Raw genomic sequence first — 13,634 nt, 5'->3', positions numbered from 1 at the left:
GAAACATCAGCCTTTCTGCTCCTATGATGCTGCTTGGCCTGCTGTGTTCATCCAGCCCTGCACCTTGTTGTCTTGGTAAAGAACTTTTTTTACTTCCAGAATTCCTAATAGTATATTTATAGCTCCTACTTCTAACTTCCCCACACCTCCCACAAGACCTGGGTTCGATTCCAGCCTCTGGCACCTGTCTGTGTGGAGTTTGCATGCTCCCCCTGTGTCTGCGTGGGTTTTCTTCCACAGTCCAAAGGTGTGTAGGTTAGGGTGAATTGGCCATGCTAAATTACCCGTAGTGTCCAGGGATATGCAGGCTAGGTGGGTTAGCCATGGGAAATGCAGTGTTACAGGGATAGGGTGGGATGCTCTTCAGAGGGTTGATGTGGACTCAATGGGCTAGATGGCCTACTTCCACACTGTAGCGATTCTATGATTCTACAAAGTTTATTGATGTACATTAAGACACTAGTATTGCAGACTGTTTGAGTCCAGACCCTGTGCTCATTGGGATTCTCACTCAGATACTGCTCATATGAGGGTGTCCCTGGATTGCCATCAGCAGCACCAATTCCTACACAAACTGGGGCCGCTAAGGCCAATATGTAGCACTTCACCTTAGCCCCAAATGAATGCTGCTGTCCAATGCAGTCTGTGTCTTTATTCCCACTCCAGGAAGGGATTACATAAATCGTTTTCCATTCCTTTAATAATTTGAACTGCTCTTGATATTATCCAGAACTTTGTGTTTCATTTAGAAATTTAAAGGGAAAAACTGCTTTGTTTTTAATATTTGTTTCTTTTTATGAATTATCCAGAACATGCAGAGGCAGACACATTTTTCTGCTTCACAAACCTGATGTCAGAAATCAGGGACAATTTCATAAAGAGCCTGGATGACTCTCAGTGCGGGATCAGTTATAAAATGGAGAAGGTTTATTCAACATTGAAGGAGAAAGATGTGGATCTTTACCTCAAACTGGTAAGAAATTGTGCATTAGAGACAGGAGTGAAATCTGGGGAGTGCTGCAAGTCCCATTCACCGATCACCCCTTAAGCTGGCTGACCCACGCAGGCTATTGATTGTCATGTCTTTATAATTCTATAAATTTAAAAAAAAACTCTCCATAGCTTTGGTCCTCCCTGTCTCCATAATCTCCTCCAGCCCCATAGCCCTCTGATCTTTCCTTCCAATTCTGGCCCCAACCTTAGTAGTGCTCTCATTGGTGACTATGCCTTCAGCTATTTTGGTCAGAGCTCTGTGATTTTTTTCCCTTAACATTCTCTGTCCATCTGCTCCCCTAAATGTATCCTTTTGGCCAAATGTCATAACGCTTTGTGTAGCTTGGCCAGATTTTGTTTGGTAATTCCTCTAAAGTAGCTTGGGAATTTTTTGTTTTGCTATGCTAATGGTGCTATATAAACACAAGTTGTTCCGCAAAGGGACCGAAAATGGGGAACCTCCAATTTGTTGAGGATTACCACAAACTGGATGCACGCTCAAGCTTAGAAAAGCAACTTGTGATGCAATGCCAGTGTCCCTACGTCTGAGCCAGAGGCCTGGGTTTCAGAGGTGTGTAATACCATCTCTGTACAGGTTGATTAGAAAGTATCTAGAAGAGAGAAGATGCCCTTACATTACAGTTAACCGTGCAGAGACTGGTTCGAACATGAAATTGGCTACTCGGAGAACTGAATGAACATTTGAGGGAGGGAGTGAATGATATGGGGCACCTGGCTTTCTTTGCTAAAACACTTCAATATGCACTTGACTGATTCAAAAATGTTTTTGAGGACATCCAGTGGGTTGTAAAAGTTGCTATGTAAGTTTTTCTTTAGGCTTCTACGGTCACAACTTCTGGGACAGAAATAGCTGCCCTGGAGCTCTGAGTATTTACAACTGCAATGTGCCTTTATGAGCACTTGTTTTTAAATGGTGCGCATGACCTAATCAACGTTATTTATGAGATCTGATCCCTGCTCCCACAAAAGGTAATTACAATTCCTGAATATTAAACAATTTGCAACTTTCCCTGGTCACCAGATTAAGTGCCCACCCCGCCCAAACACTGGAGACATTTAAGCGGAATATTATGTCCATCATTAGACCTGATTCTGTTAATCAGCTGTTTATTAACTAATCCAGACTGTGCTAAGAGTTACACCAGAAACCAATCTGAGATTATCACTGGAGTTCATAGTGCGATGCATTTGTGTCTATTAAAATCTATATGTTTTAGATCCTGTTTTATGTAAATGAAAGGAATTTATATATACATTACACCTTTTTTAATTGTAACAAAGGGGGTCATGACACTGCCAATCCATGTTGCAGTCCCATGGCAGCACCCTGACTATTCATAGTCTACTTGTCTGGGCTGGGAATTAAGACTGACAGGTAACTGTTCCTGCTGTATCTCCATGCCAGTGACCAGTCAGTACCCTCTTCTCATGTTGTGTACATTTTTGTCCCATTTTCCAAGTCTGCTTCTTGCATCCTCAACATGATTAGTATAAGATGTGAAGTTTCAACTTCTTTCTCCTTTTACCAATATTAAGTTGCAAAATAAATTTAAGGGTAAAGGCAACAGAAGGATATACCAATACTGTTGGGTTAAGTAAGATTGGAAGAAGCTTGTCTGGAACATAAACATCAGCCTGGACCAAATGGCCTGCTGCTGTAAAACCATGAAATGGGTATTGTTTATCAGGAATAATTCAGCTGGATGTTTTGTGCTGATGTGTGTCTGTACATTTTATGCTTCAGCAAGAACAGAACATCAAGCCACAGTTTTTTGCCTTCCGCTGGCTAACGTTATTATTGTCACAAGAGTTCCTCCTCCCAGATGTCATTCGAATATGGGACTCCCTCTTTTCAGACATCGGCAGGTTCGATTTCCTTATCCTGGTCTGCTGTGCCATGCTGATGTAAGTAGGAAAACCTGTAGTTTTCAGTTGTTGGTGAAAGATCAAGGGCAGCTTTTTTTTGTCTCCTCTGAGGGTGCAGTCCATCATTTTCTAACCAGAAAACCACCAGCTTTTGGGTGGAGTTGGTGGTGTTAGGTTTGTCTGTCGATCAAATTCATTAGTGATGTTTGTTTATTCTTCGGATGTGTGTAACTGGCAAGATCAGGATTTGTTGCCACTAATTGCTCCTGAACTGAGCGGCTTGTTAGGCCATTTCAGAGGGCAATTAAGAGTCAACTGCATTGCTGTAGCTCGGTAGTCATTTGTAGGCCAGACCAGGTAAGGGAACCATGGAGCCGTTGTTGTGAAAAACCCCTCTGGTTCACCAATATCCTTCAGAGAGAGAAATCTGCCATCCTCACCTGGTCTGGCCTGTGTGTGACTCCAGACCCACAGCAATGTGGTTGACTCTCAGCTGCCCTCTGAAATAGCCTCCGCAAGTCCCTCAGTTGTACCAATAAAGAAATGAAACTGGACAGAGCACCTGGCATCAACCTAGGCACTGGAAAAGATAATGGCAAAACGGTCCTGTTGACCCTGCAAAGACCTTAAAATATCTGGAGGGTAATGCTAGAATTGGATGAGCTGCCTTGCAGACTAGTCAAGCAATAGCCGGACATAGTCACACCCATGGAATCATACCTGAAAAACAGTGTCCTAGACACCACCACCATCATCCCTAGATATGTCCTGTCCCATCATCAGGATAGACCTAGCAGAGGTAGCAGCACAGTGGTATACAGTTGGGAGGGAGTCCATCAATTGGTGTGATGGGATTTGAATCCATGGCCCTGGGGCAATAATCGCAAGGTTGATATTGCAGTGACATTACCACTGTGCCACCTAGTCTTCGCCTGTTCCAGCAGAAGCTCCACATGTGACCCATTTGGCTAGGAAGTTGCTTTGGCATGAATCGACTGAGGGAATTGAATCCCAAAACGGGCAGGTCCGCTATGAGGTTAACGGCACCTCTTATTCTTGCAAAACCCCTTTAGCAACTGCTTTGCTCTGAGGAAGAACGAAGATCAAAACACGAAGCACAGAATGTAGCTTATCAGTCTGTGCTGACCTGGAGAGACAGAATTTTCTACTTAACCCCATTTCCCTTTTATTTCCATGCACCCCTGAATAATAACCCTTTGAGTTTATGTCCAATCCAATCTGTCTGTCATGGGTAACACATTTGCTGCTGAAATGGAGCATGTCTGTTCATGTCCTGTTCTCGTCCACATCCCATGAGTAAATTAAGAAATAAATTCAGGCTGATGTTCAGTGGTGTACTGAGAGTGCTGCACCATCAGAGATGCCATCTTTCAGAGATGTTAAACTAGGGCTTTGTCTCTGTCAGTTGGTAGCAAATAATCTAGTGACACTATTTCAAAGAGGAGCTGGGGGGTTCTGACTGGTGTTCAGGCCAGAATGTTATCTCCTTGCTTACTGTGAGATCTTGCGATGTGCATATTAATTGGCTGTGTTTCTTGCATTACAATGGAATTTGTCATTGTCTGTAAAACACTTTGGCGCATTCTGGGTGGTGAAAATTGTTAACAAAACACACACACTGTAATTTCTGGGGTCATTTAATTGAGATCATTAAGGGTCTTCCCTCCTTTAATTAGAGAATTAAGTATTTGACATTTGTCTCACACTTTTTTGTGAGAAGGATTCTCCTCTGGTGCTGGCAGTATGAGGCCACAATGTGTGCTTTTAAGAACATTTTGTGAATTATGGAGTTGAATTAAACATGATTTTTAGGTGCCAAAGTTTTGTTGTTTCATCTTTATCAGATTTGGCATGAAATGAAGTTACACAGGCTCAATGCAGTCAAGTGTTTTCTGCTCTCTTCAGATTCAGGTACCTTTGATCTGTTGCACTACAGACCTGGGGATTTCCAATAAAGGTTCCCCCACCCTCTATTCTCTTGTTATTTTAGCAAGCCCCTATTAGAACATAAGAACGTAAGAACTAGGAGCAGGAGTAGGCCATCTGGCCCCTCGAGCCTGCCCCACCATTTAATAAGATCATGGCTGATCTTTTTGAGACTCAGCTCCACTTACCCGCCCACTCACCATAACCCTTAATTCCTTTACTGTTCAAAAATTTATCTAGCCTTGCCTTAAAAACATTCAGCAAGGTAGCTTCAACCGCTTCACTGGGCAGGGAATTCCACAGATTCACAACTCTTTGGGTGAAGAAGTTCCTCCTGACCTCAGTCCTACATCTGCTTCCCTTTATTTTGAGGCGATGCCCTCTAGTCCTAGTTTCACCTGCTAGTGGAAACAACTTCCCTGCCTCCACCTTATCTATTCCCTTCATAATCTCATATGTTTCTATAAGATCTCCCCTCATTCTTCTGAATTCCAATGAGTATAATCCCAGTCTACTCAGTCTCTCCTCATAATCCAACCCTCTCAACTCTGGAATCAACCGAGTGAATCTCCTCTGCACCCCCTCCAGTGCTAGTATATCTCTTCTCAAGTAAGGAGACCAAAACTGCACACAGTACTCCAGGTGTGGCCTCACCAGGACCCTATACAGCTGCAGCATAGCCTCCCTGTTTTTAAACTCCATCCCTCTAGCAATGACAGACAAAATTCCATTTGTCTTTTTAATCATCTGCTGCACCTGCAATCCTACTTTTAGCGATTCATGCACAAGGACACCTAAGTGTCTCTGCACAGCAGCGTGCTGCAATTTTTCACCATTTAAAACATGGTCCATTTTGCTGTTATTCCTACCAAAATGGATGACCTCGCACTTATCAACATTGTACTCCATCTGCCAGACCTTTGCCCACACCTTAGACTATCTATATCCCTCTGCAGACTTTCAGTGTCTTCTGCACACTTTGCTCTACCACTCACCTTAGTGTCATCTGCAAATTTTGACATACCACACTTAGTCCCCAACTCCAAATCATCTATGTAAATTGTAAACAATTGCGGTCCCAACACTGATCCCTGAGGCACACCACTAGCCACTGACTGCTAACCAGAAAAACACCCACTTACCCCTACTCTTTGCTTTCTACTGGTCAACCAATCCTCTATCCATGCCAATACATTACCTGTAATACCGTGCAACTTTATCTTATATAGAAGCCTTTGGTGAGGCACCTTGTCAAATGCCTTCTGGAAATCCAGATACACCACATCCACAGGTTCCCCATTGTCCACCATGCAAGTAATGTCCTCAAAGAGTTCCACCAAATTAGTTAAACATGACCTACCCTTCATGAACCCATGCTGGGTGTTCCCAATGGGACAATTTATATCCAGATGTCTTGCTATTTCTTCCTTAATGATAGGTTCAAGCATTTTCCCCACTACCGAAGTTAAGCTAACTGGCCTATAGTTACCTGCTTTTTGTCTACTTCCTTTTTTAAACAGTGGCGTCACATTGGCTGTTTTTCAATCTGCGGGAACTGCCCCAGAGTCCAGTGAATTGGAAACTTCTTGCCTGTAAACAGCAATTGATCCAATTAACTGTCGGAATTTGTGGTATTGTACGACAGTTCATTTAATCAGATGTTGCTGCATCTCCTTGTTTATGTTTCAACATATGTAACCAATGATATCGAAAGCAATTTGCTTTCAGACTGTGTGCATTCAGATGAAAAACCTTGTAGAACTGGTACATTCTTGGAGTGACCGAGTTGTAGCAGAGCTATGCTTTTTTTTTAAATATTAAAAAAAGAGGTCAGGAAGTGTGAACAAAATTAGCCTTCATAATCCATGCTTAAGTTCAAACTTCCTATGTTCACTGTTTGCTTGGAGCTACTCAATTTATCGCATTTACTTTATTTTGAGAAAGTGAAGGCTAGAATTCAATCAATGGAACCAGCAGTGAATAAATTTGTTTCTTTAAATAATTTTGAACATATTTATGATAAATTTGACTGTGAATAAGAATGATGGGAAGAGCATGTTGGAGCGAGATTTTCATTATTTGATTTATCATGCCTTGACAACACCTCCCTGTTTTTCTTGTAGTTTGAGTCGAGATCAGCTGCTTGCTGGGGACTTCACTACAAATATGAGGCTGCTACAGGTGAGTCTATTTGCTGCTATTATAACTATATAACCACATTGTACAATTGCATTTGAGGTTCTGTAGACTTGCAGTATCCTGTTACCTTAGTTGTTGTATCTTCACACTGCATTCTAAGACAGCAATGTGAGCAATCTGCAGGCCGGTTAAAAGTCGTCTGAGCCATGATCTGAATGCTCCGTCCATGGCTGTAACCATTTCTTTACATTAACTGATTTGAGGGGCATGTCTTCAGACTTAATGGGTAGAAGGTTTTATGGGCTCCTTTGGCCTCTATGATGCAACAGGTGTTCACCTACACGCTCTAAACAAGCATCCTACTCGATGTCAACTCAAAGCAGCTGTTTTTGCAGATGTGTGATCTTTTTAAAAAAAAGTTCATGGGACTTTGCAATCTCTTAAACCAGCGTATTGCCTATCTCACCTGTTGAGAAGATGTTGGCAAGTTACCTTCTCGAACCTCATGGTCTGCTGCAGTATGGGTACCTGCAATGCTGCTGTTGAGTTCCAGGATTTTGACCTAGCAACAGTGAAGAAATGGCGATTATAGTTCCAAGTGAGGATGGTGTGTGATTTGGAGGAGGGACTTACTGCTGCCCTTTGTCTTTCTTGATGGTCATGGTCGTGGTTTTGGGAAGTGCTGCCAAAGGAAGCTGGGGAGTAGCTGCTGTGGATCTTGTAAATGGTGTACACTGCTTCAGTGGTGAAGGGGGTGAATGTTAAAGGTGGGGAATGTGGTGCCAATCACGTGGGCTGTTTTTTCCCTGGATGGTGTTGAGTTTCTCGAGTGATGTTAGAGCTGCACTCCTCTTGGCTGGTGGGTAGTATTCCATCACACTCCTGAATTGTAGCTGGAGATGGACAGACTTTGGGAAGACGGGGTGAGTTGCATGCTGCTGAAATCCTGGCCTCTGATCTGTTCTTGTCGCCATTTATACGTGATGTATTTGTATAGACTGGTTCAGGTCAGTTTCCACTCAGTGGCACTGTCTGGGGCCAGATTCTCAGGTGAGAATGCTATCTCCGAGCTAAAAGATTACTTCACTACTTTAGCACAAACACTGGCCACTCTTAAAAAGAATTTGATGTGCTGCTGAAGCAGGCATTATTAAACTTGAAAGCAGAGTTTCTGGTCCTCTGCAAAGGTTCAGATTAGCCTGCGGAGGGAGTTTCTACACGTGAAGAAACCTGCTCCTTCTCTGCTGGAGACTGTTAGGGATATCCTCACCAGGCTTTATATGCTGTTCCCCAGGCTCTGGGAACAGTGTGAACTGTGGCAGTCCTCTGATGCAGAGTGTTTTCACTGCATTGGAGGCAGATTCAATGATAACTTTCAGATGGTAACTACCTAGAGAAAAAGCAGAGGACTGTTCCAATTAGCTCTACCAGGAGATGGTACCTCACCTCAGCTCTGTTGATGAGGCATTTGCTTCTAGTTACCTCATTGACCATTGCCAGACTGCCCCTTGTTGTAGCTAGTACAGCAGGACTTCCCTCAAGAGATCAAAACACTATATGGGGGAAGCCCCAGGGCAGTACCACTTTTCGCAGATCACACCAGTTTCTTTTGTAGGGTGGTTCTGCTAGCACCTCCTCCCCCCAAAATCTTGGCAACAATAAATCAAATCAAGCGCATGTACTGATATACAGTGAAAAATATTGACAAATCATGCCTTACATAAGTACACCAGGGTAACAGAACAGAATGCAGAATATAGTGTTACAGCTACAGAGAAGGTGCAGAGAAAGATCAACTCTACTTTGAGAGGTTTGTTCGTAAGTCTGCTAAGTGGGGAAGAAGCCATTCTTGAATCTGTTGGTCAGTGTTTTCAAGCTGTTGTATCTTCTGCCAGGTGGAATAGAGTATAACCAGGGTGGGAGGGGTCTTTGATTATGTCAGTTACTTTCCTGAGGCAGCGGGAGGTGTAGACCCAGTCAATAGATGGAAGGCTGTTTTTCATTATGGATTGGGCTGTGTTCACAACTCTGTAATTTCTTGTGGCCTTGGGCAGGGCATTTGCCATACCAAGCTGTTACATCGGGATAGAATGCTTTCTATGGTGCATCTCTAAAAATTGATGAGTCATTGTGGGCATGCCAAATTTCCTTAGCCTTCTGAGAAAATAGAGGCATTCGTGTGTTTTCTTGACCGTAGCGTTGCCATGGATGGACCAGGGCAGATTGGTGAACCAGTGACAAATTGATTACTCCTCGGAACTTACCTGCCCAACCCCACTGAAACAAACAAGGTCACGGGTGAGTAGCAGTGAGAATTGAGTCCACAGATTTTTTTTTTTTAAGATGTGGTATCCTTCTCTCCAACTCTAATAACTACCTAGAGATTTGAAATCTGTCAAATCAAGGAGTCTGTTCTTGACTGGAACATTTTCTGGTTGTACAGCTGTTGTACAGAAACATTTTCTTCCTACCTATAATTTAACACCATCTACACTACACTGAGGTGCAGAGGCTATATGTCCTATAGATTGGCAGGTTGTAACAAACAGCATGTTCCTTTTAGCTGCTCAGAACAGGCTCAATAAGGACTGTACCCAATCAGCTGGCAAGTGCAAATTCAAGATAGTGTCCAACATTAGATGTACTTCTGAGATTGAATAACATTAAGTAATCCCAAGTAAGAATTACACTGACAACCAGTGTAAGATTGTTAGGTTCGCAGTGTGGTGCATTTGTGTGTATTGGAAGCAGTATATGAATGTGTATATGAAAATATGAGGCCCTGCACTTCGTGGACAGAACATGTGCACACAGTGCACCTCTCCCTTTACAATGAAATTTCTTGCAGATGTCCTGATGAGTGTAAGACAATAAAGCTTTAACAAAATGTCATCTTTTTTCTGCAATATTATAACTTCCATTAACCACCAACTGTCTCTAGGGAGAACAATCCCAAACAAAAATGGATTTCTGGAGAAAGTCAGCAGGTCTGGCAGCATCTTTGGAGAGAGAAACAGTTAACATTTCAAGTCCAGTGACCCTTCTTCACTTCTGCATTCTCTTCACAAATGTTGCTCGACCTGCTGACTTTTTCCAGAAATTTCTGCTTTTTGTCTCAGATTTCCAGCATTCGCAGTTCTTTGTTTTATTTCTGAGAACAATTCCATGTTTTCTGGTCTCGCCACATTACCAGATTCCCTTGTCCTCAGTAACATTTTAGCCTGCACTCTCTTGAAGGCCTCAACCTTGTTCCTAAAATGTTAAGAACTGGAGACAACTTCAGCTGATGCCTGAAGTAGTGATTTGTAAAGGTTGAGCAGAAGTTGCTTGATTTTGCACTCAGGATGCTTGGCTTTAGAAACAGACAGTGTGTTTCATTTTAGGATGACTTTATTAACTTGGTTTGTCGCTTTAGAAAATTTTTTTGTGATCCTAGAGTTTGAAAGGAAACCAGTTGATTTTTTTTTTTGCAAGGTGGGAGAGATGGTGCAGTCTGCAGTGAAAGAGTCATTGGAGTTGCTAAATGAGAAAGATCAAAGTTTATCTTTTATTGCATTCTGTCCTCCTGTTAGCTTGATGAATTGCTAACGGAGTTGCTGACTAATCACATCAATCTTCTTCAAACATTTCCTTTGAAAACTTAATTTAATTCAGATTCTCAGAATGTCATTGTGTGACTTGGATGTATCTTCTGGATTATTAATTACTGAATTACTGATTCAAAAATGCACTAATACATCCCAAAGGTTTAATGCACGGATGCACAGAATGGTCTTTTATTGCTCTGATGTGTAAAATGACAATTAATTTCAATGTGAGTGGCTGTGCTGATGAATTGTGCAAACCAGGGAGTTCTAGGATGCATTTTCTGGTCTGCGGTGATTTAGCTGTTAATCAGGATGTGGCAGAGGCTTCTGTGTTCCTGGGGGGAAAACTATTAGACAGCATTCTGCACTCTGGCTGCCTGAGCTCCATGGTCCTTCTCCCACCCTGTGGCACAGTTGAACCAATTACGGATGAACTGTGACAATGGCTGATGCCCTATCTCTGTGTCACATACATAGAACATAGAACAGTACAGCACAGTACAGGCCCTTTGGCCCACGATGTTGTGCCGACCTATTATCCTACTAAGATCAATCTACCCTGCATACTCTACATTTTACTATCCTCCATGTGCCTACCCAAGAGTCGCTTAAAAGTCTCTAAAGTATCTGACTCCACTACCACTGCCGGCAGCGCATTCCACACGCCCACCACTCTCTGTGTGAAGAACCTACCTCTGACATCTCCCCTATACCTTCCTCCAATAACTTTAAAATTATGCCCCCTCGTAATAGTCATTTCCGCCCTGGGAAAAATTTTCTGACTATCCACTCTATCTATGCCTCTCATCATCTTGTACACCTCTATCAAGCCACCTCTCATCCTCCTTCGCTCCAATGAAAAAAGCCCTAGCTCCCTCAACTTTTCCTCATAAGACCTGCCCTCCAGCCCAGACAGCATCCTGGTAAATCGCCTCTGCACCCTCTTTAAAGCTTCCACATCTGTCCTGTAATGAGGTGACCAGAACTGAACACGATATTCCAAGTGTGGTCTAACCATAGGTTTATAGACCTGCAGCATAACCTCACGGCTCTTAAACTCAATTCCCCTGCCAATGAAAGCCAACACACCATAGGCCTTCTTTACAAGCCTATCAACTTGGGTCACAACTTTGAGGGATCCTTGGACGTGGACCCCAAGATCCCTCTGTTCCTCCACACTGCTGAGAATCCTGCCACTAACCCTGTATTCGGCATTCAAATTCGACCTTCCAAAATGAATCATTTCTCGCTTTTCCGGGTTGAATTCCATCTGCCACTTCTTTGCCCAGCTCTGCATCCTGTCAATGTCCCTTTGTAACCTGCAACAGCCCTCCACGCTGTCCACAACTCCACCAACCTTCGTGTCATCAATCTTACTAACCCACCCTTCCACTTCCTCATCCAAGTCATTTATAAAGATTACAAACAGCAGAGGTCCCAGAACAGATCCCTGCTGAACACCACTGGTCACTGAGCTCCAGGCTGAATATTTTCCATCTGCTACCACCCTCTGTCTTCTATTGTAAAGCCAGTTTTGTATCCAGGCAGCCGAATTTCTCTGAACCCCATGCCTCCTTACTTTCTGAATGAGCCTTATCGAATGCCTTGCTAAAATCCATATACACCACATCCACTGCTCTACCTTCATTGATGTGTTTTGTCACATCCTCAAAGAATTCAGTAAGACTTGTGAGGCATGAACTGCCCCTCTCAAAGCCATGCTGACTATTTCTTTGCTTCCTATTTACTTGTGTTCATTTTAGCCGTTCCAAATGTGTGTGAGTAAAGTAATATTCTACAATAACACAACTGCAGCTCGTGTTTTTTTTAAATCCACAAACCTCTAGATATGTAGAATCTAGAGCTGCCAGTCATATGTTTGCGTGCCGTACCGAAGCAGTCGATTTTGTTTTTGTTTACTAGTGGAAAATTGCAAATGATTTTGTCTTGAGTGACCTTGATGTTGATGTAGATGCAAAAAGGTTTGGGATTGCTGCCACTAGATGTGAGTGGTCCCTCGCTCTCACTCTCGCTCTGAGAGCTTTAGGGTTAGTTGTGTAGCACTGTTGGCAAAGGAATTGCCAATGTTCAGCAATAACCAGTATCAAAGTTGGGGCTCTGATGAGCAGCAAAGCTATGGATTTGTGCTTTAATCATAGGTAAGATGGCCAGCCCATTATGTTTGCTGGACGCTAATGGAGAAACCCAGCATGTCTAGCAGCATCTGTGGAGAGAGAGAGTTAACATTTTCAGGTCTGATGTGACTCTTCAGAGTTGACACAGATGCTGCCAGACCTCCTCAGTTTCTCCAGCACTCTGCTTGTTTCAAATTTCCAGCATCCGCTGTATTTTGCTGTTGTTCAACCTTTTGGATGGGTGATTGACAAGGGCGCAGTTGCCCATAAATGAGAGGTAACCGATAACCAGAAGGCAAGTTATCCCAAGTTCTACCTTGATCACTGACTGGTTGCAGGACAAACTTAAGAATGTGGAAACAGGTGTAGGCCATTCAGCCCATTGAACCTATCTAACCATTCTAGGTTGTTGTGATGATCTCCACAATGCCACTTTCCCGCAACAGCACCATTTCCCTTGATGTCAATAGTCTCTAGAAACCTGCCAATTTCTGTCTTGACCCTGCTGAATGATCGAGGTTCCACAGCCCTCTGGGGTAGACAATTCCAAACATTCACCACTTAGTAAAGAACTTCCTCTGCACCTCAATCTTAAATTGCCTACTTGGTGGAGGAAGAGGCTTCAAGTTAGGCTAGTGAGAAGTTTTTTTTTCCCCCTGTTTCAATGTTGACATTAAGGTAAGTCCAACATTTCTCTGTGGCCCATCCCTAATTGCCCTGGAGAATGTGGTGGTGCGCAACATTTCATCTTAGCTGCACATATATACAGTTGCTCCAGGGTTCCCCATGTGGTGGATTTCTGAAAGTCATTGCTGTGCATAGATCTGAGGCCTGTGCAGCTGGAAAGAAAATTCAATAGAGAGCAGACATCCGCTTGAGCTGCTGTAGTCTGTAGCATAGATACCTACGTGCTGTTATATGGAGGGAGTTCCAGGATTTTGACCCA

At 43.1% G+C, this 13,634-nt stretch overlaps 1 protein-coding gene across 1 annotated transcript in view; it reads left to right on the top strand.

The window, feature by feature from the left end:
• The window catches only part of tbc1d13 (TBC1 domain family, member 13), a gene marked incomplete at its 5' end in the record, with an annotated part of 30,273 nt that overhangs the window by 15,998 nt on the left and 641 nt on the right, over positions 1-13,634 (top strand). The window contains 4 exons of the mRNA XM_048613414.1: positions 810-973; positions 2,759-2,919; positions 6,951-7,008; positions 12,477-12,558. Coding sequence (XP_048469371.1) covers positions 810-973; positions 2,759-2,919; positions 6,951-7,008; positions 12,477-12,558 — 465 coding nt within the window. The remainder of the gene's footprint in view (positions 1-809; positions 974-2,758; positions 2,920-6,950; positions 7,009-12,476; positions 12,559-13,634) is intronic.

This window comes from Rhincodon typus, chromosome 28 (genome assembly GCF_021869965.1).
Source record: "Rhincodon typus isolate 14 chromosome 28, sRhiTyp1.1, whole genome shotgun sequence".
NCBI classification, from domain to species: domain Eukaryota; kingdom Metazoa; phylum Chordata; class Chondrichthyes; order Orectolobiformes; family Rhincodontidae; genus Rhincodon; species Rhincodon typus.
Note: the sequence above shows the minus strand (reverse complement) of the source record. Positions and strands in the feature narration are given on the sequence as shown.